The sequence below is a fragment of the Equus caballus genome, chromosome 17 (assembly GCF_041296265.1).
Source record: "Equus caballus isolate H_3958 breed thoroughbred chromosome 17, TB-T2T, whole genome shotgun sequence".
Lineage (NCBI taxonomy): Eukaryota > Metazoa > Chordata > Mammalia > Perissodactyla > Equidae > Equus > Equus caballus.
In genome coordinates, this window is record NC_091700.1 from 100,625,576 (window position 1) to 100,651,217 (window position 25,642).

Below are 25,642 nucleotides of genomic sequence, written 5' to 3' on the forward strand. Positions count from 1 at the left end.
CAAGACGCTGCGATTAATAAGATAAATGTGTTTGGGTTTTGTCCCGGTTCCCGGCACCGAGCTCCTGAGACCTCAGAAATCCCTGGGTGATGGGGTTTGTCGTTCGTAAGAGGCCCCTTCCAACCACACCTGAGTTCATGCTGGTGCGGTGACTCTGGGAGGGTGGGGCTCCTGGGCTCCGAGCACATCTGGTGCAGGAGGGCGCCGCACCCCAGCTCGGCCGGCACAGAGGCTTCTGTGCTAGGGACCCTCTGGGCCTCGGTCTACGTGCCTCTTCATCTGGCTGTTCACGCGCATCCTTTATAACAAGCCAGGAAACACGAGCAAGTGTTTCTCTGAGTTCTGTGAGTGGCCCTGAGTGGAAGGAGGGGGACACGGTGACGTCATCTCATGTAGCTCCTGACACTGAGGAGGGTTTCGGGACGAGAAGGGCTTGGGGCTCCCCAAACCCACCCCACTAACAGTGCTCAGCCCCCGGGCCCAGCCGCTCTGGGAGGACGCGGTGCAGGTCACCCCCTCCGACGGCCTCGGTGCCCTTTGTGCAGACCTACGAGCTCCCCTCGCTTCGGGCACGGCAGCTCCTCTGCATCGCAAGGCTGTGTCCCGACCCCTGGCCCCCCACGCCCCTCGTTCCTCTCCTGGCCGTCTGCCTGGCGTCCCCGGGGGGTGCTCAGCTCCAGCCCACCTGGCCCACAGAACAGTTTATTCCCTCTCTCCCGGGGCCCAGGGTGTCCTGGGAAGGCCTGCCTATTGCTCCCAAGCACAGCCGCACCCCCAAGGGATTCTCCCCCCACCCAGTGAGGCCTCCTGGAGGATGGAGGAGCCTCCTCCACTGTCACTTGCTGACTGACTCTCCCCACACGTGGCCGTCCAGGGTCGGCCACACATGCTGTGCTCAATCCAGGCCCCACAGCTGCTTTCTGACATGAAATTCCTACCTCCTTCATGAAACCCCTCAGAAAGGCAAGGAAGAGATCTGTGATGAGCAGGTATTTTATTTCCTTTTATGAAATTATTTCCAGCTGAATAATGTTAGTAAAAATTCCAAAGAGAGAATACAACAAAATGTATTTAGTAACTTTTTTTTTTTTGCTGAGGAAGATTTGCCCTGAGTTAACAGCTGTGCCAGCCTTCCTCTGTTTTGTACATGGGTTGCCGCCACAGCATAGCCGCCCATGAGAAGTGTAGGTCTGTGCCGGGAAGTGAACACAGGCTGCCGAAGTGGAGCACGTCGAACGAACTCAACCACCAGGCCGTGGGGGTGGCCCCAGTAACTTTTTCCTAAGGTATCCACTTTAGAGGTGTTTAGTACACAAAGGAGGGTAACGCTGAGTAAACAGCTGTGGGTAAATACATAATCATAGTTAAAAGATAAACAGCAAAGACGCCTCGTTAGAAAGACAAGGAAGCGACACTGAATTTGTAAAATTCTAGATGACGACTTTCTGGGGCGAAGCGTCTGAAACAGAAGCACCTGGAGAGTCTTCAAGGATGAGGGTCCCCTCAGGGAGTGTGCGTGTGGCTCACAGACGGGTCTGTGACCAGGAGGAGCCTCAAAGAGCTGACAGGAGGTGTCAGTGGACACAAAGCATCAAAGCCGCCACCTAAAGGTTAATGTGAAATATCCTTTGTTTTTACTTAGTTTTATTTAAAGTCCCGACGTCCAGGAGCCCACCATCTTCTGCAGTGATGTCCCCCCGGAGGCTCGTGGGCCACCGTCTGTGGAAATGACGGCCGTGTGTGCAGAGTGAACCCCTGCTCCAGCAGCTCTCCTCCGACTGGAGGGTCTCGGTGTCACGTGAACACACACCGACCGCTGTCACATCCTCGGACACGGCCGTTCTCGGCTCTTCTCTGTGGAGCTGCCCGGGGAACGGCGTTCGGGGTGGTGTTACCCGTGGCCGTCTGGTGGATCCGGGGCAAGGCCCTGCAGCTGAGCCGGGGCCTGCCGTCTGGGTCACAGGCTCACCAGCACCCAATGGACATGCAGGGATTCAGCAGACAGCACCCAATGGACGTGCGGGCGACTCCCAACGGACATGCGGGGCTCAGCGGGCAGCACCTAACAGATGTGCGGGGCTCAGCAGGTGGTTCTCTGAAGCTGCAGCCTGGAGGAGATTCTGACCATTTTTTCCAACACTTAAAATCATACCACTTGTGCCTCTTCCAGCAGAGTTTCTGGTCTATGTAAAAATAGCAACAACCCCCACTGCTTCTTATTTTAAAAAGGGAACGCCCAGTGAACATATTTTTATCTCCTCTGTCTGTCCTCGTGGTCTTTGCCAAATGTTGCCTTGAGTGCTTTGTGGAACAAAGTATAAAGAAAGAAAGAGGGGCCGGCTCCGTGGCCGAGTGGTTAAGTTTGCGCACTCCGCTGCGGCGGCCCAGGGTTCGGATCCTGGGCCCGGACATGGCACCGCTCATCCGGCCGCGTTGAGGCGGCGTCCCACATCCCACAACAAGATGGACCGGCAACTAAGATATACAACTATGTACAGGAGGAGTTTGGGGAGATAAAGCAGAAAAAAAAAAAAAAAAAAGATTGGCAACAGTTGTTAGCCCAGGTACCAATCCTTAAAAAAAAAGAGGAAGATTGGCAACAGCTGTTAGCCCAGGTTTCAATCTTTAAAAAAAAAAAGAAAGAAAGAAAATAAATAAGATGGTGCCCATCTTAAGTCCCCATCCCGGCGGCAGCGAGGACGCCCCTGGGGGCGAGCAGGTGCCGTCAGCAGGGCTGGGAGAGCCCCCTCGTCTGCGGGCCTGTGCGCCCACCCTGCGCACTCGTCTCATGAGCCTCCTGGGTTCTGCAGCTCTGGGAGGCAACCCCAAGTCTGGGTGCTGGCTTCCCGAGACTCCTGGGCAGGGGGCACCTGGACCCCCACAGCCGCACTTTGAGAAGACGGGCACCCCATCCTCCCAGCAGAGGTGGAACGAACAGCACCCAAACCAGTGGCCTTGGCCCCGTCCACCCTGTGAGCAGGAGCGACACGCAGTGGGGGAGGCGCCTGCCCGGCTCCACTCCCAGAAGTCAGGGTCCTCAACCACGTGTCCAGACACTGGGCACGGGGCAGCACCGTGCGTGTCGCACACGCCGACTCGTGCTGCTAACAGCCAGCAGGCCAGGCTGACACCCACATGGTTAGGCCCAGAGCACAGTCCCATCACTGCCCTTGGAGGGGTGCCTAGCACTGTGGTCCAGCCCAGCACCCCGGGCGCCCCCACGGCACTCTCAGCTGCGCCTGCTGTTGCACTTGGGGGAGTTTCCCCTCTGCTCGGTTCTAAATCAGTTGCCCGACTGCAGAGGGGAGTGCGGAGGACACGAGCCCATCCCTGGACGAGGCACAGCTGGCAGGCAGGGACCTCACGACTCCGCTCAGCCCGCAGGAAGCTCGGCCACTCGGGTCACGTGCATAGCTGTCACGTCGGACGGAGGAGACACCACAGCGCCCGGCCTCGCCACGGACAGGACGGAAACCGACAAAGCCCGCTCTCACTGAGCGTCTGTTCAAAGCCTAACTCGGAGGAGACCTTCCTCAAAATGGTCCTTCAGATCATGGCACCCGTCGGGGAAGCTCCTCCAGGACTAGCAGATTGTTTAGGTCGCTCAGCTGCAAACGTCGCTGGGTCTTCAAACAGCAGAAATCCACTTGCCACAGGGAGGGTGTCATCGAGAACAGAGAGCTGGGCCGTGGGGAGGGTCCCAGCGGCGGCTCCTTCCGGAAACCCCGAGGCTCTGGTGTGTCCGCAGGGTGGACCGGGCAGCACACACGTCTGGTTTTCAAATGCGACCTCGTGGCCCCTGAAAACACACGTGCGCTGCAGCATCAGGTTTTTAAACCGCACACCAGACATGGTCCCAGCTGTGTCTGGGCCTTAGAAGAGACAGCTGGTCATCCGTGTGACTATGGATGGCTTTTATTTCCTAACCTTCACTGCTGTGCAAAATTCACAATTTCTAGTCTGGAAACGCATTATCTCAGCGACGGAGCAGACGGGAGCAGTGTGAGGTCTCAGGCTGTGGCGGGAAACACCCGTGTGCCCCTCAGGAGAGGAGCAGCCGTCAAGAGAGCCGGCGTTCGCATCGTTAATCAGCGACAACACCAGGATCCCGGCAGGACTCAGAGGCCCCACAGAGGCTGCTGAGACGACGGTGGAGCACAGAGACAGTGTGGCGTGTCGCTTTCCTCCTCGCACCAGTGTCCAAACGACAGCTTCCTCGGGACGGGGCACATGGAACCGCAGAGCTGACGGCGACCATCGTCGCTCTGCATCGTCCCCTCCTGCAGCGACCTGGGCGTGTCCTGCGGGCTGCTCTGCTCCGGCCCAGCTGCCCGGGTGCCGGCCGTGCTCAGCAGGGACAGGAGGTGCCCGACCCCGGACCCCAGTGCCCTAACTCCACCTCCCTGCCCGTCATGTGGCTGGGTGGGGTCAGGGACTCGGTCCTCCCCTGGGAGTCGCTGCAGCAAACCGAGGCTCCTGGCCCTTCTTCCAGAACGTGCGGGGCCACGGGGGCGGCGCCTGCATTGGCATCACAGGCCCTGACTCGGCACTTGGTGGGCGACTCACCTCCCCAGACCACGTCGAGGGGGCCGCACAGGCTGCGTCTGAGCGAGGCAGGGGCCACAGTCCAAGGCCGGCCACACTTGTGCCTGCAGATGACCCCACAAGGGGAGGAAGACACTCAAAGCCCGAAGCTGGGGGCCAGCCTGGTGGCGCAGCGGTTAAGTTCGCCCATTCCACTTCAGTGGTCCAGGGTTTGCTGGTTCGAATCCCAGGCATGGACTTACACACTGCTCATCAAGCCATGCTGTGGCGGCATCCCACATACAAACTAGAGGAAGATGGGCACAGATGTTAGCTCAGGGCCAGTCTTCCTCAGCAAAAAGAGGAGGATTGGTGGCAGATGTTAGCTCAGGGCTAATCTTCCTCAAAAAAGAAAATATAAAAACAAAACAAAATGACAGAAAAAAAGCCCGAAGCTGACCTGGGCCCCCCAGATGGGACAGGACAGACGCATGCAAAGTCCAGCACCGCACGCTTGAGTGCTAAAAACAGCTCTTGGCTCAGTGAGAAGATGGACATGTGCAGACACCCTCGTGAGGCTGCCTCCGATGAAACGGAGAACACATGGACACAAGGGGGCCTGGAGCCAACGCCTGTGTGTCCGAGTCTGTTCCTCGTCCTTGCTGTTCAAACCTCCTGCGGGGAAGCGCTGAGGCCGAGGCGCCGCGGGGTTCGCGATGCTGGGGGTGTCAGTCCTGGAGCCGGGACCCTCTGGGCTGAGTGCCCTCAGAGCGACAGGAAACCACAGGCCGACTGTTCAGGGAAAACGACACTCGGGCGAGGAGCGGAGCCTGGGGCGTGGGATGAGGCGGTGCGGGGTGGGGGCCTCACTTTGGCGGCTCAGCCGCGGCGTCGGCCCTGAGAGCGGCGGGTCTGAAGGACAGGTCGAAGGACCTCTGGTCGCAGAAGCTCTGGGCTCGGTACTTGGCCAAGCGTGCTGACCTCCGGCGATGCTCGGGCTCCCATGGGCCTCTCCCCGCCCCGGGGGTGTCTGCGGGCCCCTCCTGGGCCTGGGCACCAGGTGTCTGGCGGCCCCCAGGCTGAGGTGGGGACCCTGCAGAGCCCCGGGTGGGCTCAGGGCGGGGACACAGCTGGCTCTCAGCCGCCCCAGGCCGCCGTTCTCCGGTCTTGAGCGGCGCTCTGGGCGCCCCCTGGGCGCCCCTGGGAGCCGGTCCCTGGGACTTTCCACTATCGCCTGCAATGGGTGCCACTGCTGCCGAGCCACCTGTGGGCCGCGCCAGGTCGTGGGGCGCCATCCTGCCGGCCTGGGCCAGTGCCGGGCGCCCCAGCTTCTCTGAGGGGGAAGGTGCTTGGCTCTCTTCAGTGGGCTCACCGTGTCCGCGAGCGGGCTCCTCTTCACGCCTCCCCCGCTGCTGGAACAGATGTTCCAGGCCTTTCGCAGCTGACAGCCGGGGCGTCTCCACCTCAGTGGCCGTGGCCTCCACTTCCCGCTCATCCCTGGGTCGAGTCTGAGCCTTTTCAGCCCAACACACTGTGCCATTCTGGCCCCAAGGAGCTGCTCCCTCCTTTCCAGGACCGGCCAGTCCTGCAGGCCCTGAGGCCCCGTCCTCCCGGCCCCCCCGGCCTGCCTGTGGCTGTGGCCTCTCCCCAACCTTGACCTCCTCCAGGACACCGGCCCGCGTGCAGGATGCCATCTGCGGGCGTGCCTGGAGGTTGGGACACTCCTGGGGCACCCTGTCCACCTGCTGGCCCTCTGCTGCCGTCGAGGGCGCCAAGGACGGCTGAGGTGTAGGCCCCGCGCTGGAAGGGTGCTGCTTTCCCGATGCGGCGCGGTCCTCTTTCCTGGCCTGCTGGGGCTCAGAAGGTGCCAGCCCCCTGCCCGAGGTGTGGTGGGGCGGCCCCTTGGTGCGGCGTCCCTGTGGCAGGGGATGACTTGAGGGCGGCCCCGGGGACTTGGTGTCAGCCGCCGCAGGGCTGGCCTGCGCGGACATGGTGTCCCTGCTTCCTCCCGCCGCCTTCGCCGGGCGCGCTGCCCATTCATTGGAAACACACGCGAGGGGATCATCATGCACAGATTGGGTGCCAGCGGCCTTGAGTGGGAGAGCGGCCTGGGGCTCTGCCGGGGACTCCGAGGCCAGAGGCCGCCGCGGCCCTGAGTCTTGGCGGATGCTGCTCTGTGCCGCTCTGCTGTGGGGCTCCCAGGGCCCACCGGGCGCCAGGAAGAGGGGGCGGCTGGGTTCTCGAGCGAGGTCCTCCGCTAGGAGGCCATGGCTTGTTGACAAGCTGCGCTCTCCCCCGTGCAGAGCCCTCCGCTCTTCGGCCACACTGTTTTCGGGGTTCAGGGCGTCACCGGGCGCTGGCGCTGTGTGACTCTTGGCCCCTTCAGCCGTCAACCACCCAGGGGCTCTGATGCTTGGTTCCGGGCGTCCATTTAAGGAGGACGGTCTGTGCTCGCCGAGGCCGCCGGTAGTGCTCTCCTCGGCCATCAGCAGGGGCTGGGCAGACGCGGGCAGTGGGGCTCGCCCGCGTTCTTGCTCATGCAGGATGTGCTTGTCCGTCGAGGTCAAACTCTCGGACCTTGTCCGGTCCTTGGTGGAGGCCGCCAGCAGGGCGGGGCCGCCCGCCCGGTGCTCCTCGCTGGAAGCCGGCCCTTGCTGCCAGCCAGAGGCAGAGCAGCGGGTCCCTCCTGGGCGGCTCTCCGACGCTGTGGTGTACCGTGATGGGGCGCCTTCATCGCGGGGTGGCGTTGCCCCTGATTCTGGCAGCTGCTGCTTCTCACAGGTGAGCTCGGAAACAGCGTCTGTGCAAACGTGCTCTCGAGCCTCATGCCGGTCCAGCTTCCCACGGCCGCCTTCGTGTCCCTTCCCTCCAGGGGAACTTGCCCATGGTTTCGGCATTGGCACTGCCTCGGGGGGGTGGCGATCAGCGCTGGCAGCCCCCTGTAGGGGCGTGGGGCTGGGGTCTGCCCAGTAGCCCTGCCGCGTACCTGGGGGCTCCCTCAGTCCGGCTGTGGCTGGGCCGCGGCTTCTACTCTCCGTGGTGGGAAATGGCGCTTCTGTGTTTCCGATCGCGCTCTCTCCTCCCAGAGCACCAGGACACTGGTCCTCACCACCTGGTGCCCTTGGCGGCGTGGCATGAGGGGGCGGCATTTCGTGGACAACGGGAAGTCTGACCATTATCTGTGGAGGCTCGATGGCCGGCTGAGTGCGCTGAGCGGCCTGGGCTGCGTGCATGTTGAGTGGTGGGATACGTCCTGGTACATTCTCTTCTGGAAAATTCCTCTGGGTGGCGAAGAGGGGGTCTCTCTCTGAGTCTGAAATGGATCTTTCTGTTTCATCCTCCGAGCTGCAAACAGTCAGTGTGACTGCGGGGGCCACCCCTGCCCCTCTCATCCCCCAGGTGTCGTCTGCAGTGCCCTCTGCCTGGGGGGCCCCCCTGCTGTCACCTCCTGCTGCCTGGGTGTACCCTGGGCTGGCTGCTGCCAGTGGGGATGTGGTGGGCTTGCGGCCAGGAAGAGCTTCGCCCCTGCGGGAGGCAGGAGAGGGGGCTGGCTCAGGGACGCACTCGGGCCCTGCTCTGGGGCACACTGTTCCCGTGTGGTCCCTGGGAGCTGTGGTCATGGGCGCTGGGAACCCTGAGCACTCCCCGCCAAGCCGCCCTTTTCCTGGTGTCTTGTTCCCCCCAGGTGCCGTCTCCCCCACACTGGGTGACGTGCCCGTTGCTGGTCTGGGCACACGCCCCAGATCTGAGCGGCTGATTTTGGCACAGTGGGACAGCCAGCTCCTGGGGCCGCAGACGACAGTGGCGATGCTGAAGGCTGGCACGGGCTCAGCCGTGCAGGCCAGAAAGCGGGCGAGGGGCGTCCTGATGCAGGTGCTGGCAAGGGTGGCCATGCAGAGCACGCGGGCCTGAGGCCGGTGCATCTTCGTCCTCCGCAGGTTCTTCTTCTTTCGGTCCTCCGTGCGGAGCGGCAACACGCCGGCCTCGGAGTACAGACAGCCGCTCTGCTCGAACTTCTCCCGCAGCTTGGACAGGACTGAGTTCCTCTTGCCCGCTGTCCTCGGCAGGGGGCCTCCCGCAGCTCTGGGCCGCTCCGCGGGTGGCTTCTCCGCAGCCTCCTTCTCCTCTGCGGCCAAGAACATCTTCAGGATGTTTTTCACGGTGCTCTTCCCGGCAGGCGGGCCCCACCGGGGCTTCTGGCTATGGATCGGCTCCCGGGTCTTCTCAAGGAGCTTGCCGATGGTGGCCGTCACCAAGCTCCTGCTGGGGCCCTGCTTGTCCTTGAAGATCAGCCTCCCTACCTCCCGGGTCTTCTTGAGACGGGGCTCCCGTCCAGGGCCCATGAACTTGGCCTGCAGGAGCTGGAAGCGCGTGGGCCGCCGGTGGGCGTCCTGGGGCTCTGGCGTGCAGCTCACCTTTCTCCCCCCGCCCTCTGCCCTGTTGGCGGGAGGCAGCCCCCAGGGCCTGTCCTCGTGGTCGGTGACATAGAGCAGCAGGCTGCTGAGGATGGCGTGGGCGGCCGGGTGGCACGTCGCCTTGCTGACCTTCCTTTTCAGGGCTTGGGCGTCGATGGGCGTCTTGTCACTGCAGATCTTGCCATTCTTGGGGCTGCAGGAAAAAAATTAATTGTTACAGATTTTATCATCATTTTTTCCAGGGTGACTCCAAAGGACATTTCTTACGGAACTACCCCATTTTTAAATACCCCAAGAAGTCCAGGAGGAGGAACAGAAGGCTGGGGGTCTAGTGCGTCTCGGGGAAGCTGGGGACACCCACCACCTGTGTGGGTCACCGTTCCCTTCTCTGATAAGCAGCAGTGATTTCTGACCCAATGTCCTCCTTCGCAAAGGCCTTTGGAAAGCCGACACTAAATAGATTTGTGAGAGCACTGTGGAAAAATGCTTTGCATATCAAAGGTATTTACATTTTTAAATAACAGTCATATGCTCGTACAAATAGGAAAAAGCCAGCATAAAGGATTTGTATTCTCTGTGTGGGTCTGTGCACGTCTCTGACTTGAAGTATGAAAAATGAGGTTCACATCGTAGTTACATCCTGACTCAGTCCCACGGGCGTGGGGTCCCCAGAGCCGAGCCTCTGAGGGATCAGTGAGACTGCCAGGCCCTGGGCGGGTACGGGGTGGTGGGGGCGCAGCCTTGTGTGGGGGTGTCCCTGGGGCAGGAGCCGCTGGGCCTGGTGGTGGACCCCTGGAGTGGGAGGGGGTGGGCTTGGCTACAGAGAGGAGGGGAAGAGAGCTGGGGGCCCCGGCTGGGACCTGCCTTCCTGAACCCCTTTGAAAACAGTCCCAGAGGAACCCCGACTGAGAGGCCCTGAGCCCAGCCCACACAGCCCTGTCCGTGAGACGCTCATCAGCAAGGCCGCTGTGGCTCCCCCACCCCTGCCCAGCCACTGCAGGCCTCCTGGGGGCGGGGTCTCTGGTCTTTGAGGGGTTTCTCAGCCCAGCGTCCAGGCTGAAAGGCCCCCTCTGAGCGGCCTGGTGGCCAGGGGCGCGTCTGCCGACCACAGTGTCACAGCCGTGGGGTCCTCCCTGGCGGGGCAGAGCCGCCTCCCACCTCTCAGAGGAGAGCGTTGCTTGTAAAGATGTGCCTGGCAGCCCAGGAGACAAACGGGACGCAGAGCGAAGAGTATGGGAGGGAGGTCTTTGCCGCGTCGTCTACAATCCCACAACACTGGGAGCACCCTGGACGTCCCCTGTGGGCTGCTTAAATGGCTGCATGTCACGTTTATGGGAAAACAGCCCAGGGAAGTGCTCGTGCTGCGAAGCTGACCGCCGGGCCGCCGTGCCCGCCATGCGCTGTGGGAGCCGCACAGACTGAGAACAGGCCGAGGGACACTCAGGCACACATTTTGTACTTACGCGTCTTTCCAGAAAAAGAGTTCTCTGGTCAGAAGCCACACACGAATGTCCTTTCGCAATGGCTGTGGGGACACTGTGCTGGCGTGATGGGGGGACCACAGCGCACGCCCCGGCCTCATCCCCACTCAGTGTGGACGGTTCCTCATGAGGCAACCTGCCCGTCCTCGGGTGAGCCCACGGGCCGACCCGGTGCCTGGGAACGCGACCCCATACAGCAAATCGCAGGAGAATCCATCAGCAGGACCTTGGGCCCCTGCCTCTCAGGCTCCCTGAGAACCCAAATTCGCCTCGATGCCGTGGATTCGGACAGAAAGCGGCTGCTTTAGGAATCCTTGGACGCTGGTGGACATCGGAGAGCCGGGGGACTCCTTAGAATCCAGAGCACTGGGCGGCACCCCCAGAGCCTCTGACTCAGTCCGTCTGTGAGGGGTGAGAACTCGCATTTGTGGCAAGTTCCCAGAGCTGCGAGGCTGCTGGCCCGGGGACCCTGCTCTGAGCACCGCTGGGACGGATGGAGACCTCCCAGCCTCGGACGGCCGTGGGTGTGGGGCACCTATGTGGGGAATCAGGCTCCTCAAACAAAACCCAAACCTGAACCCACTCCCAAGCCACCAGGTAGTGGGAGCCGGCCTGGCCACCGGACAGCAGCTGCGTAGAAACCACTGGCAGCTGACCCCCAGGGTGCAGCTGCACCCTCCCTGGCACGAGGACGCCTGTCCGGTGCACCAAGCACCAGGTGCTCCCCCCGGGAAGGTGCTAGGCTGTGTCCTTGCAGCCGTTAGCCACCCAGGCCCCCTACATGCCCCAGGCCAGCATCGGGGACGGGGGAGCAGAGGGGTGGCCGAACCTGGTGCTGCTGGAACAGCCTTTGGCGCATCTGTTTGAGAAGATTGGCGCTCTCAGGCCACACACATCTGTGGCGCCTGCATCATGCCAAGCCTGCCGCTTTCACGACTGCGTCCCCGGGCGTCTGCATACGTCCTCCCTCCGTTACCTCACCGAGGGCTACCCAGGCGACCGGAAGTCTCTGTTACTTGCGGAGGAGGGCGTCAGCCAATGCCGGGCATCTGGTGGCCTAGGCCAGGGCATTTCAGGTGTTCCTTTGGGTCCCTGACAGCTCCCTCCCCGCCTGTCAAAGGTAGTCTGCAGGAGCCGCGGTGAGGAAGCCTGGGGACGGCGAGGTGGTGGCGTGGTGTCCGTCCCTGGGGCTGGGGCGACAAAAGCCGTGCTCAGCGCAGGTGGTCCCGTGACCGAGGGCTGCCACACACCGCGTCTCTGCAGTGAGCCAGTGTCACCATGTGGTATGCAGCCCAGTGGCATCTCAGTGGGCAGCCCTTCCTCACTCCCCAGAGGCGTGCGAGACGGTGGGCATCCAGCTGCTTTGGGGGTTCACCCCAGGCTCCGGGTTAGCCTTGCTGGGTGCTCCTCCCTTGCGGCTGGGCGCTCTGCTCTGTGCGCACACGTTTCTCTCTGTCTCTTGGGGTGATCGTCAGCCCCCCGTATCTGAGCCATGTAACCGCGGAGACCATCAGTGACATGTGCAGAACTGGGCCTGGGACGTGTCTGAGGCTGGCTTCACGGAACGCCAGGGGGCTCGCCCCTAGACTGCCCGGACCTCAGTCCTGGCCGGACATCTGAGCCTCACAGGCACCTCACATGTGGCTGAACTCAACCTCGGACCCCTGAAGCCCTGCTCCCATTTTCCTACCATGGCACGTGGCACCTCCTGCTCCAGAAACACAGTCGTCCTTGTCCCCGCACCCACAGCCAGGGCGGCTGAGCTCTGTGGCCCTCAGCCTGAGGGTGTGGAATCCGCTCCTGCCGCCTCCCTCGCCAGCCCCTCCTGTCTCCCGCTGCCTCTTGCAGCGGGGGCCACATCTAGACACGGCTGCCGCTGTTTTGGGATCCGGTCCAGACCCCTCCTGCCAAAAGGACCACAGACCCCAGCCACTCTCTGTGTCCACCCTCCTCATTCACCACGGCCCCGCCGTGCAGCCTGCCGCCCATCCACGTGCCTCTACCCCCGCTCCCTCCTTCCTGCTGGCTGAGGTCTCAGCACAGACGCCCCTTCCCGGGATCCTCCCGACCCTCCGGCTGGGTCCTCTGCGCTGCTCTGCAGTGCTCAGCACAGAGGCACTTTCTCGGCCTAATTACTGAAGTTCCATCTCTGCTGTCTTGCGTGAGCATCTTCACACAGAGTGGGGACCTTAGCTCTTAGCACATGGCGGGCCCGCAGTGTTTGTTGACTGAATTAACACCCCTGTGGCTAAGCACTGTGTGGCCAGCCTCCTGTCTCCTCAAGGGCTCTGGTCATGGGCCTCGCAGGCTGATTGTCACATGTGTGTGGGAGATCCCAGCTGAATGTGGAGGGGTTGCAGTGGCTGAGATGGGGATCTCAGCACCTCACGCCACGTGGACCTTTGGGGTCCAGGACTCCAGCTTCCAGGAGGCACCGGAAGCAGCCTCGCTGGGTCTGAGGTGGAGACAAGTGAGCTTCCAGAGCGGCCAGTCACACGGCCGGCCACATGGCCGGCCACCCAGCCCCGAGTAGTTGGCTGCCTTGGTCATTTCAATCACCTACATGACTCTGCGGGCTGAGTTGCTCAGATGACTGAAATAGCCACACTGACGACGTGCTTAGGGGACACTGATGTCTGCAGAAAGGCCACGAGGATCAGCCACGTGCGACCTCAGTGCCACCTCACGTACCATGCCTGCCGGCCTCTGCGCCCCACCATCTGGTGGAAGGACAAAGAACCCAGCTGCAGCAGAGGCCCATCAGCCTCTCGTCGCCATCGAGGCGAATCTGGAAGAAGTGGAGAGACACGAAGCTCGGTATGGATTTACACCATCGCTCGCTCTGGCGGCGGCCAGCGGTCTGTCTCAGCGTCCGGACACCGCCTCCCATGAGCCCCACGCCACAGTCCTGACGCTGATCGTCTGTTCCAGGAAGCACAGCTGTGCCCTTTTGTGACAGTGACACCAGAGGAGCCACGCCCTGGGCTGGCCTTGCTACGCGTCCTTCTGACGGCACGTGGTCCTGCACCTGGTTTAGCTGTTCAGCCAGTGCGGGGCCTCCATGCCACGTGGAGGTTTGTTGGCCAGCTTTAAAGTACGACGTTGCTCAGCATCCCACTCAGCTGACAGCCACCAAAACCGCAGCGTCGCAGATCTGCCCCTCGCTGCCCACGGGAGCCCCACTGGCGCGCATTACAGCCCACGGGTAGAGTTTCAGAAAGTTCCCAGATGCTTTCACAATCACCTGGAGAAGTCCTCACTCCCAGAGAAGGTCAGGATGCTTTTCTAAGATTTATGGGCTGAGGAATAGGGGATTAGCTGGACCTCAAAGTTCTTTTTCGGGTGAGCCCTCCCTTGCCAAGGTGGCCTTGCCTGCGAGCCATCATGAGGCGTGGTAGATCAGGACAGTATCCCGGGGCTGTGATGAGAAAGGGAGACTGCACGGCCTCCTTCCGTAAGTGGTGTGTTTACAACCATCGTGGATGAACGCTCCTCCTCGAGTTCGGCCTGCTTTTCTCCATGGCTGTCTCTGCTCTCCCTGGGCCGCCCCTGCCACTGGATGGACACCACGTTCTGTTTGCGAGATGTAGTGCATTGCATGCTCACAACATCTGTGTCACAATAACTCTCCGAGCCATGTCCATTGTTGCTGCTGAGCTGGGCTCCTGCCCTCCCTGCAGGGACATCCTGCCCTGGTCTCCAGGCCCACGGGCTCAGCCCATCTGGCCCTCTGACCCCAACTTGCTCTCCCCACCTTGTGCACCACTCCAGCTGTACTGGCCATGGTTCAGTTCCTAGCTCATTCCTGCCCCAGGGCCTTTGTGCAAGCTATTCCCTCTGCTTAGCACAGTCTGCCTTGGGGCTTCACATGCCCCATCCTGAGGTCACCCCCTGAACACACAACCCCCTGGGAGACCTCTTGCTGTAGCACTATTGTCTGGGACTCGGGCACAGTTTCAAACACATCATGCATATTTTTGACTCGCTCCCCCACTAGAACGTAGCCCCGCGGGCAGGGAGCTACTTTGCCCAGAGCTGGCAGTAAGGTCAGGCTGGGCAGGACTCAGCATGGGCCTGCTCCTCCAGGCCGAGCTTCTGTCTTGTCAGCGCTCCCCAGAGGACTGTCGCAGGGTCCCTGGCTTTGTTCTCAGCCGCTGTCCCGCCGAGTGACCTGCCCCTGCCACTGGGGGGTGGACGCGGCGGAGCTGTGCAGGCCGGGAACCGAATAGTCTCTCGCAGGGGCCAGTGTAAACAGGAAGCCTGCAGTAAACAGTCCTAATTTAGCCCCGTCAGCAGCTCTGTTGGCGAGAGGTCACTCAAAAATACAAGGACACAGGAGCCTCCATGTGGGCCTGCCTTGACCACCAGCTGGATGCGCCTGTGGCATTACGGACAGGGTGGGACGGCAGACCCCGCCCTCCCTGGCTGAGATCCCCCAGTCCCTGCAGATCTCCCTGGCCATCCTGGCCAGCTGCGCCCCGACTCTCCGTCCTGCCTTCTCAGCGGGCGCTGGCCGACCCCGACCTGGCCTGCCCCCGCTCTGCCACTCACCAGCACACACCCGCCAGCCTCACAAAGCCTCTTCCCTCCGCCACCCTGGCACGGCTCTGCGGCCACCGAGGCCCCTCCCTCAGCAGGCCCGTCCCGCGGTCGGGGAGTAAATGCAGCAGGGCAGCGCTCCCTTTGACCCGCCTGCACACCTTGGCGCCTGGCAGGGCCCCACACACAGCAGGTGCTCAATAAATGCCTCCCCTCAGGTGCTTTAGAGGCACCAATGGGCTCAGAAGGGGCCGGAATGAGAGCTGGGCTGCCTCCTGGTCTGCTCCCGCCTTTGCGGCCAGGCGGTCCCTGCATTTCCTCCTGGGACACCCCATCCCCACCTAGGGGCGGCTGAGAGCAGGCCATGTGGCTGTCACACAGTGAGCCCACAGGGCTGATGCTGCTGTTGACGGCTGGTCAGAACCGGGAAGCAGCACGTCAACAGCAACTGTTTCCTAGTCAAGCTCAGTAACAGATGTCTGTTCCAGGTTTGTTAGTGACCAGGTAGCTCACAGTGGAAACTGTGCCAATGAGTCAGAGTCAGAGAGCGTGAAGCTCCGTGTTTCCCTGGATATGAGTCTGGCTAAAGAACAGCAAGCGGCCGTCTGGGCTGGGGTCCCCCACGGTCTTGCCCCTGCACCTCACAGCCTGGTCCTGGCTCTGAAAGGGGCGTCTGTCCAACCCAGGCTGGCTGAGGCCCCGAGATTTAATAAGTGAGCAGGATGCTCCCCAAGACCTACTTACAACTCCTGCTGTGTGTGTGTGTGTGTATCTCTGTGTGCGTCTATGTGTAGCTCTGTGTGCGTCTGTGTGTGTGTGTAGCTCTCTGTGTGTGTATCTCTGTGTGTGTTCGTGTGCATGTCTGAGGTGTATAGTGAGCAAGAGACAATAATAAGGTGGATGGGCCTGGTGTTGGCAGTTGGCGAAGTGGGTGAGGGGCATGTGGGAATTTTTGGGCAATTTTGTGACTTTTTGTGTGTTTGAAAACAAGCCATCTGGACGGGACGGGAAGCAAGCAAGGCCGCGGGTGACAAGTGGGCTTCGTGTCCACGAGGGTCTTGCTGGGGGAGGCAGGGACCTGGCCGAGTCCCGCTGAATTAGAGGTTAAGAAGCAGGAGCGGTCGACAGGCCGAGTGGGGTGCCCTCTCCATTCACTAACGGCCCCGACCTCTGGGCTGTGTCCTCTCTGCAGGACCGGCAGTAGCAGTGCCTGCCTGCCCCGCCCAGGAGGGAGCACAGTGGAGGGAACACTCGAGCAGTGGGGGTCGCAAGCAGAGCGCCAAGCGCTGAGGTGGCCCTGGGGGTGTGCCGTGGCTGGCGGGGCCGCGGGACGGTGTGGACCTTGTGAGTAGCCTGCTAGTCTCGCCAGGTGAGCTAGCCCTGCGTGGGGAGGGGGGACCGACTCTGCTGAACCTGCCTCGTGTCTGGCTTCCCGGTACAAAACACTGGGAAAAGGGACCTAAATCTAAATGCAAACCTTCTTAAGCAGAGAGTCTGGGCAGGTGAATTAAGTGAAATCGGCCTGCAGTCTGGGAATTTCTGAGCAGTGTGGGGGACGCAGGAGGCTGCCCCAGCGCGCAGTCTTCCTGGGGCAGGACGTCCCAGCCGCAGGCAGCGCTCTGCGTCCGCCTGGCCCCAAAGAAAAGTCGCTGTGCTGCTGGCGGAGGTTCAGTTCTCAGAAGAGATGGGGAAGCCATGTTTTGAAGTAAACGTGAGGAGCAGCATTTTAAAATGTCGCTTAAGAAATGGATACACCTTAAAACTACGTCAACAGGGGTCCAGTTACAATTCCACGTGTAAATGGAGCATCGGGCCGCAGTCAAAAAGACTGAGGTGGACGCGTGATGATGACACAGAAAAACAGTCAAAACCAGCTAAGTGAAAAATGCCGAAAGGAAACCATGGCGTAGTCTAAATTCCTCTTCGTGGAGAGAAATCGTGTGTGTGTGTGTGTGTGACAGAAACGCGAGTGTGCACACGCAGCCCCAGTGTGTGTAGAGACACTTCTGGAAGGATCCTCGAGGAAGCGTGGCTGAGGTTTCTCTGGCTGGCGTGTGAGCCGGGTGCGGCCTCCACACGCCCCGTTCCTGGCATCTGAGACTCTGCAGCTGTGCGTGTGCTGCCTTTATAATAAAATGAAACCAGCAAGGGTCACATTTTAAAAGTTTGAGTAGGTGAAGCATTCACCTCATTCCTGTTTATGGCTTTTTCTTTTCCACTTTTGCGTTTCCCTGTGATGGGAAATAAAGTGGGGGACAGCTTCTATCTTATGATCTATGAATTTTGGTGGGCGTGTTCGAACTCGGAATCTCCCTGTAAATTGATGGTTCCCCGGCTCCCGAGGGCGAATGTAATTCTCCTAAACGGTCAATAAGATGGAGACCGACCAGCCTTCCTCTTCCGCCTGCTCCTGGCTCATTTGGGGTGGCGTCTCTTCCGCACAGCAGAATGGAAAGACCCCCGTCAGTGAGCTGGTGAGGGGTCTCACCCCAGAACGGCGAGCCTCGTGTGACGCGCGTTAGGAAAAGCGTGACTCGCCTTACCTGGGTTTCTGCTCCTGGAAGGCGGTTCTCCGTCCACCTCCCCACACCAGCTCACACCCGTCTGTCCTGCCCCCACAGCCCAGGACAGCAGGGGTGGCCAGGAAGCGGAGGGCGGGCGGGCGGTCCCGGGAGGCCTCAGCGCCCGAGCGTCTGCCAGCGAGGGTCCCAAGGCTCTGGGGACCGTGGGCTGTGCTCAGGGGCAAGCCTTCGGAAGCAGAGGCTGCCATCAACGGGACAGGCCCAGCCAAGCCGCCAAGCGCCATGTCACACATCAGTCGCCAACTGCTGTTTTATTCACACCAGACGCCACTCCAGAAAGATCGTGTCCAGGGTTATTTTTAACAAGAGCAAGTGTTCTCTTTCTCACGACTCGAGGAGAAACCCCAGCCCCGGGAACAGCTCTGTTTCCTCGTCCGCAAGCCCGGGTGGAGTGGGGGTGGGCTGGACCCGACCCCACGGGTGCAACAGCTGCGGACACAGAGGGCAGAGGCAGGGCCAGCACCGGGGCCCTCCGTGTGGTTCCCCGTCACTTGTTCCAAAAGAGGCTGGTCTTAGGGTCTAGTGTGAGTAAAAACGCAGGCTGGCAGGTTAAAGGCTGTGCGGTGGCTGCCCCCGCGGCGCTGGCACCACTGCTTTGTGGGGGACACGCAGAGAGGCAGACGCAGCTCGAGACGCCCGGAGGGCGGCAGAGGCCAGGGAGCTGCCCAAGCGCGTGTCTAAGAGCTAGAAACCGTGAAGGACGCTCCGCGGATGGAGGAGGCCGTCCGAGCAGAGCCGTCGCGGTTAGTTTTGTTGAAGTGAGTCAGCGAACAGCATTAGTTTTGCGACAGAATAAAATACACCAATTGTCCAAGAGGCTATTCGTGACCACTGTATTTGAGGTTTGAGGGTGGCAAATCCAGTGTGACGTCAATAATGCGCTCGGTCTGCGTTAGGACAGGAAGAACGTTCTCATAGGACAAACAATGTATTTTATGGAGCGAGAGGACCGTGAAATGAGGAGGGAGCGTTAAGTGTGACTGTGGCCGGTTAGGCGGGTTCTCGGCGAGCCGGAAGCTGCTCTGGCGCTGCCTGCGGACACCCTGCCACCCAGAGCCGGACTCGGCCCCCCGGGAAGGGAAAGTGGCAGAGGGCTTTACGTCTCCTCCGTGGACAGGCGGTAGAGGGCTGCGCCCAGGCGGCTCAGCTCTTCCTTGTGCTCCAGGTCCTGGTACAGCCCCGGGGGGACGGAGTCCAGGCCGTGCAGCAGCCCGAACAGGCAGCCCGCGATGGTCCCCGTGGCCCCGCTCTCACCTGGAAGGGAGACACAGGTCCTCAGGGGCTTGGGGGCAGGGCGGAAGGGGCTGTCACCGTGAACCCACGCCATCCAGGGCTAGGCTGGCTCAGAGACTCTTCTGGGCCGACCGCCCCGGGACAGGCAGCGCAGGCCTTCCTCAGCCTCCCCGCCCCAGTTCTGCTCTGGGCAGCACCCCCTGGGTCCTGGGGGGCTTTTGCTGTCCCCAGTAGAGCAGGCAGGGGTCCCCTTCCTCCTTCCTGGGACACGATGGTGCACAGACGCCTCTCTGGTTCCAGGAACTGGTCCTGTGAGGACGGCCGTCCCGAGGGCCCCTCCCCTCCAGCTCTCCGGGGTGTCCCGCATCCCCGCGGGCTCCCTTGTCCCTTGCGCTCCCCACCTCCCGCTCTCAGCTCCTGCGCCAGTCTGGGCGGATTGCTACCCTCTGCCCCTTCTGCCGGGCCCCTCCTCCCATGACCTGCCTGCAGCCCTTGGCTCCCTCTGTGTCCTCCCTCCACGTCCCCAGCAGGGAGCCCCCGTTGGCCCCCTGGGGAGCACTGTCCTCTCAACCGTGCTGGCACCAAGAGCAGTGGGGCCCTGGTCACCATCACAGTGAGACTGACAGAGAGTTGATGCCCGGCAGGAGGTGACGTCTGCTGCGGACCCGCTTGCTTCACCCTCGCGGGGAGGACGGCCACGGGAGGGAGGCAAAGGTGCCCAGTGGTGGGACGAGGGCCACCACGGAAGGCCGGCGCTGAGCTCCTGGCCGCTGGCTTTGGACGGTCCCAACGGCACCATGAGGTGGGTGTTCTCCCTTCACAGAGAGACAGGCCCGGAACCAGGGCTCGAACCTGGGCCAACTGGCTCCAAAGGGCAACCTCTGACCACAGAGTCTGCAGAGGAGCCGGATGAGGTGCTGGCGATTGCAGAGAGCAGAGCTCTGTGCAGCCAGCCCCAGTGGATCTGAGCCCCTGGCCCCGCTGCACAGAGGGAGATAGGCCCCCCGCCCAGGCCACCCTGAGCACCACACTCTCTGAGCTCAGACTCGCACGGGCCACCCTGGGGATGCCGTGACCTGCCTGCGGCCTGTGATGCCCGTGCTCCAGACGCCAGGACTGATGCCCAGTCTAGAGAAGGACACACATCCTGGAGGTGGGGAGGCCGGCCTCACGCCTGCAGCCCGACGTCCTGGCACGGTGCCGGGAAGTCCACGGCCATGAGAAGGGGCCTCACCTCCGTGAAACATGGCCCGGTGGCAGAGCTCCGTCCAGCTGCTCCCGGCTCCCAGGAGAGCGTCATATGCAATCATGGGGGCGTCGTGGCCCCGCCGTCCCCCTCGCCCCTCCGAGCTCCACCTCCTGTAGGTCTGAGGAAAAAGCCTGGGTCAGAGGCACCGGCCAAACTGGCACCATGACAGTCTGCACCAGAGCACCGCATCTGGTGCTCGTCCCACAGACGGCTGTTCATGTGCTGGCCGTGCACGTGTGGAACGCCACCTGTGTGCAGGCAGCGCCCTGGGGCAGGGACGCATGGCGGGAAGGAAAGGCACCTCCCAAGGCGCTCACGCTCCAGCATTCAGACACAGTCGCAGACGAACAAGCACGACAGCGTGTCGGTGGCTGCAGAGTGTGATGGGAAGTGGAGCTGGACCCGGGACTGCGAGAGTGTCACCGGGCTGTCAGGACAGCGTGGCAGGGAGCCACTGAGCGGTACCTTCAGTCCCAGCCGCGCAAGGGACAAGGGGTCTCCCGTGGCCCCTGCCACACGCAGCTGCTCCCTGGCCCATCTCTACGGCCTGGGCAGCCCCCGTGGACCGGGGGCTCCAAAGACGATAACGCTGTCCAGATGCAGACGGCTTCTCGGCCTGGGGCCCGCCCGCCCCCACTGTCGACCGCGAGGCTTACCTTGTCCCTCTCCTCGGCGTCATAGTGGTCAGGAAAGGTGGCTTTACTGTCCACGTCTTCACTGATTTTTCTCTCCTCCAAGTAAAACTGCCATTTTGCTTCAAAGTAAAACCAGTGCTCCTGGTACTCTAAAGGTAAAGAACATGGTGGGCAGGACGCAACGGCCCCCACCGGGCGCAGGGCGAGGGGGTGGCTGGCGACCTTGTGGGCACAGAAGGTGCGGGTCCGGGCAGAACCTGCACCCGGCCTCAGCGATTGCGCCAGAAATTTGAAAATGTGCAAATCTGTAGCTACTTTGAAACAACAGCAACGAAGATGGAGATGGGGAAAAAAGCAACTCAAAGAATCACTTCACTATATTCTGAAACTAAGGTAGCAATTGCAGTATTTTGAAGCACATTCTCTTGAAAATTCTGAACCTGTGTGTTTTCATTAACTCAAGTCTGTGCCTGCAAAGTGCAGGGAGAGGCGTTTCATTATTCCTAGTGAACAGCTTGACATCCAAGCCCAGAGGTGTTGACCCAACTTTTCCGAGGTGTTTTGGCGCAGAGGACGTTGACTCAGAAATGAGTGGGAGCGGCAGCGACACTGGTCACAGATGAGGGGAGGTGGCGCTCCTCGTCTGGGAACCGGCCGCGAGGGCCCCGCGTCCCTCAGCCTGGCTCTGGGCGAGCACATCCCACTCTCCCGCCCACTCGATCTGTCCTCTTGGGCAGTGGGGTGTGACTGGCTCACAATGGGCCACAGACCCCGCTGTGCTGTCTGCGTCTGGGGCACCGCAGCACAGAGCCATGACTGCAGACCCGCCGGCAGTCCAGGCAGATCTCAGCGCTCCACCTTCAAGGCCTCCACCTCCCGCTCCTCCAGGACGAGCCAGAGAACTTATTCTAGAAGGTCTCCTGACGGCCTCAGACTATCACGGTCGCACAAGCTGCTGGCACTCCTCGCGCAGCCCGAGAGCCGTGGGCTTCCTGGTCCTGTGGCCTCTGTGCCAGGCCAGGGACCTCGGGGAACCCGTGGGAAGGGGTGCAGGCGGAGACAAGCACAGGAGGCCCGTGACTGCTCCCCAGACCGCCCGCAGCCCCCTGATGCCATCAGGCTCTGCTGCACGGGCTGAGGAACGGCCCACTCCTGGCCACAAAGGGTGCAAGCCATTCAGACGGACAGAGGGTCCTGGGGGCACGTGTCATCAGTGGGCACGGATCTCTGTCTGGTTTTCATGTGGGAGACTCGAAAGTCTCCGGGGTCAGGCACAGCTGTCTGCTAGGTCAAGGAGCACAGCAGACGTCCGTGTTGGCGTCCCTCCCCCCGGCTGAAGAATGGGCTACTTGAGGACAACATGGAAAATTAAACCTTAGTACGTACCCCACTCCTCACCGGCTGCAGCCAGAGCTGGGGTCGGGGCTCGGCAGGAGCCTCAGATGGGGACGCAGCGGCCAGCACCCGTGGACCCCCGTGCACGCCTGGGGCCCTCCTGAGTGGGTGCCGCCCTCGGGCCGAGCAGTTCCTCAGACCTCCTTTGTGGGTCAGCCTGCTCACGTGGACCCCAGGGGGATGCTCTTGGTTTCAGGCGGGGAGAAGGACCCTGACCTCCAGGGAGCTGGGTCTGTCTGAATCTGAGTGTGAATTGAGATTGCCCTTCTTCCATGGGCCCAGGCCAGGGTGACAGCACGGAGGCCAGGCTCACCTGCCAGGTGCCGGATGGTCTTCTTGCAATATTCTTCCGCCAGAGGGACTGTCCTCATCATGTCCCTCCCCCACTGCTCGAGCGGCTTTCCTTGTATGGCGTAAGATGCAAACAGGGCTGTGCACAGGGACCCGAGGAAGCCTGGAGGGCAGTGGGGAGAGAGGGACAATGACACCTGGCCACACTCACGCTCTGGGATGCCAGAGGCGCCATTTACCAGGGCATGGAGCCTGGGCAATTGCTTTGAGCATTTGGACCTTCCATTTCCTCTCTGCACAGAGAGTACAATACCCACCTTGAGATGATTCTAGGCACCAGTGAGTGCCCGCCAGGCCGGCCACGGTGAGGGGCAACGCAGACCACGCCTGCCCAAGAGACAGCACTGCCACCACCCTGAGACGCCTCGGTGGCTTGCTGGCCACTCCACAAGGCATCAGGTACGGACCACGCAAGGGCAGGGATAAGGGTCTCGTCCTCAGACCCAGGGTTCAGTCACCATCCTGACCACCTGCCCTCCCTCCGCCTCCTGTCACGGAGGGTGTCAGCTCCGGGGTCTAGGACGATGTACACTGTCGTAAAAACTGTGACACTCGCTCCCGGAGGTGGTTCAAAACTCGAAAAGACGAGTGGAGTTAAAATGCACTTCCCTGTACTAACTGTGTGCAATCAAACCCTTAAGACATTCTCAGTCATCACCCCAGAAATACAGACTATTTAACGACTGAGCGTGTGAAACAACGTTTCTTTAACTAGAGTGGGCAATGCGTAGCCAGTGTTTCAGAGGTTCCAGTTCTCAACCCAGGTTCTCGTCCTCATCATCCTGCTTCCAAATGCTCACGTTTTCGTGTTCGAAGGCTTTGATGTTTCCTGTGCTCCTAGTTGAACCAGTTAATCAGCAGATGCCCAGCGCTGACTCCTTTCCAACTACCCAGGATGCTGCCTGGTGGAACTGTACGCCTCTCTGCTTAAATTTTAAACATTTAATGAACTTATTTGTGGAGTTCGTGGCTCAGGCTGTCACCGCCCGGGTGAACTCATCGGCACACTTTGTGACATCCACTCATCAGGAGCCGTGTTGCACGTCAGCGTGCTTTCCAGGAGGACACGGGGCCCCCTGGCAGCCTCGGCCAGCGACACCAGCTAAAATGGACACCAAAGGTGACCTTGAAAGGGGAGCGCAGTCACCGGAGAGCAGCTGGCGGCCTCCAGACCGCGTGGGGGTTGGGGAGGGGCACGTCACCCCGCTGGCCATGATTTAAGGGCGGTTACAGGTATAAGAGTGTCAAGTCATCCTTCTTTTTTAGAATTAGGAGCTGACTGCTTTTCTAAGTCATGTCTCACAGTCAGGCGCTGGGCCGCCCGCCTGCCCTCCCCCGTGTGATGGATGTGTGATGGGAAATCCCAGGACGCAGCTGGCCCCGCTGCCCGCGCCGTGCAGCAGGCATGTGCTGAGTTCTCTATTCCACTCACTCTGTCCCCACACACACTAGGTAGGCACGGCTCCTGTTCCATAATCATCCCCATGTTGCAGGTGAGGAAAAGAGGCACGGGCCGTGAAGTGACTCGGTCCAGCTCACACAGCCAGGGAGGGGTCTGTCTGTCTGCGAGCCCCAGCCCCGGCACAGCACGGTGCCCAACCCCGGGCTGCTGACACAACGACACCAGCGCTAACTCCAGTGGCTTCCACCCAGACCCCAGCCTCCTGCGGAGAACTGGTGCTCCCCCTTCTCTTTCATTCTGACGTGAATGATGCCGAAACCGGTGAGGAGTCCTGCCTTGACACAGTTCCTCCAACATCACCACGCCTATCGCCAACCCTGCTTTGAGGTTGAAAACAGACTTTAAGCAGAACTGAAGATTAAAGAACACAAGTCTGCCAGCAAATATCCAATCAAACAAAGTGTGTGACTGCGTGAGGCTCCGGTCCAGTCTGTCGGGCAGAGAGCCACACACAGGCCCTGCTGGGCTGCCTGCCTCACCTGTGGGGTGGTTGTGGGTCATCCTGCCGCACTCGACGCTGACCTCGATCAGGGTCTCCAGCCGCTCAGGCCGCCAGTACCGCATGCCGATGCACATCGCCTTGGTGGCAGCTCCGAATCCTGAACCTGCAGGGGGCACGAAACACCCGAATTTAGACTTTCGCTCCAATAATTCCACCTCTGGCCATTCAGCTTTCGTGAATAATCTGATAATTTACAAAAATTTATGTAATAACGTGTTTATCATGGTGTCATTTAAATGAGTAAAAAGTAGGCAAACCATCCAAATGACTGACAAGAAAAGAGATTAAATAAATTGCCATGCATCCATGGGCTGGAATGGTATTTAGCCATCAAAAGCAGAATTTTTGGTGGCATGGGAAATGCTCATAACATGCTCCTACTTGGCAAAAGCGTAGAACTGTCCCACAGCACTCTGGCAATCATCAACACTTTCTGACAACAGCTTCGTGGAGCTATAAACGACAAGACCGCCAAACACACGTGAAGTCTGCAACTTGATGAGTTTTGACACGTGATGCACCTGTGAACCGGCACTGAAATAAAGGTGGGGAACACGCCCATCGCCCAGAAGTTCTCTCGTGCCCCCTGCCCACCAGACACCAATCTGGCGCCACAGAAGAGCTGGCACTTTGCAGAGTTTCACATAAGTGGAATCACAGAATGGACTCTTTGCCTGGCTTCTTTCACTCAGTGTGACTATTTTGAGGTTCGTCCGTGGTGCTGTGTATCGATAGTTGACTCCTTTTCTTGCTGAATAGGACTCAGTGGCATGGATGCGCCACAACCGCTTATCCATTTGCCTGTTGGTGGACATTTGGGTTGTTTCCGGTCTCGGGTTAGTACAAGTAAAGGCACCATGAACTTTCGTAACTGAATCTGTGTGGACACGCACCGTCCTTTCTCCTGGGTAAATACCCTAGAGTGGGAAGTTTGGCTCACATGGTGGATGAATGTTTAACTTTTTAAGAAACTCCCAAACTGATTTCCATAGTGGTTGTGCCATTCCATGCCCCCTGGCAGCTGCTCCACATCCTGTGGGCGGCCTCCGTCACCTCAGCCACGCTCTTAGGTATATAGCAGAATCTCTCTGCGGTTTTACTTTGCGTTTTCCTAATGACTGATGATGTTGAGCACATTTTCAAGTGCTTATTTGCCACCCATGTATCCTGTCTGGTTCTCTCATTTTTTTTATTGGGCTGCTGTTTCCTTATTGTTAAGTTTTAAGAGTTCTTTTATACATTCTGGATTCAAATCTTTTATCAGATATATGCTT

General features: G+C 60.5%; 1 protein-coding gene across 3 annotated transcripts in view; it reads right to left on the reverse strand.

The window, feature by feature from the left end:
• Positions 1 to 979: 979 nt before the first annotated feature.
• The window catches only part of ADPRHL1 (ADP-ribosylhydrolase like 1), a 68,529-nt gene continuing 43,866 nt past the window's right edge, over positions 980 to 25,642 (reverse strand). For all 3 annotated transcript variants that reach the window (XM_070240513.1, XM_005601354.4, XM_023621889.2), the window contains exons 3-8: positions 24,346 to 24,471; positions 22,367 to 22,507; positions 20,680 to 20,807; positions 20,009 to 20,141; positions 18,642 to 18,795; positions 980 to 9,132 (exon numbers count right to left, since the gene is read on the reverse strand). In XM_070240513.1, the coding sequence (XP_070096614.1) occupies positions 5,391 to 9,132; positions 18,642 to 18,795; positions 20,009 to 20,141; positions 20,680 to 20,807; positions 22,367 to 22,507; positions 24,346 to 24,471 (4,424 nt within the window). In that variant the 3' untranslated portion in view covers positions 980 to 5,390. The remainder of the gene's footprint in view (positions 9,133 to 18,641; positions 18,796 to 20,008; positions 20,142 to 20,679; positions 20,808 to 22,366; positions 22,508 to 24,345; positions 24,472 to 25,642) is intronic.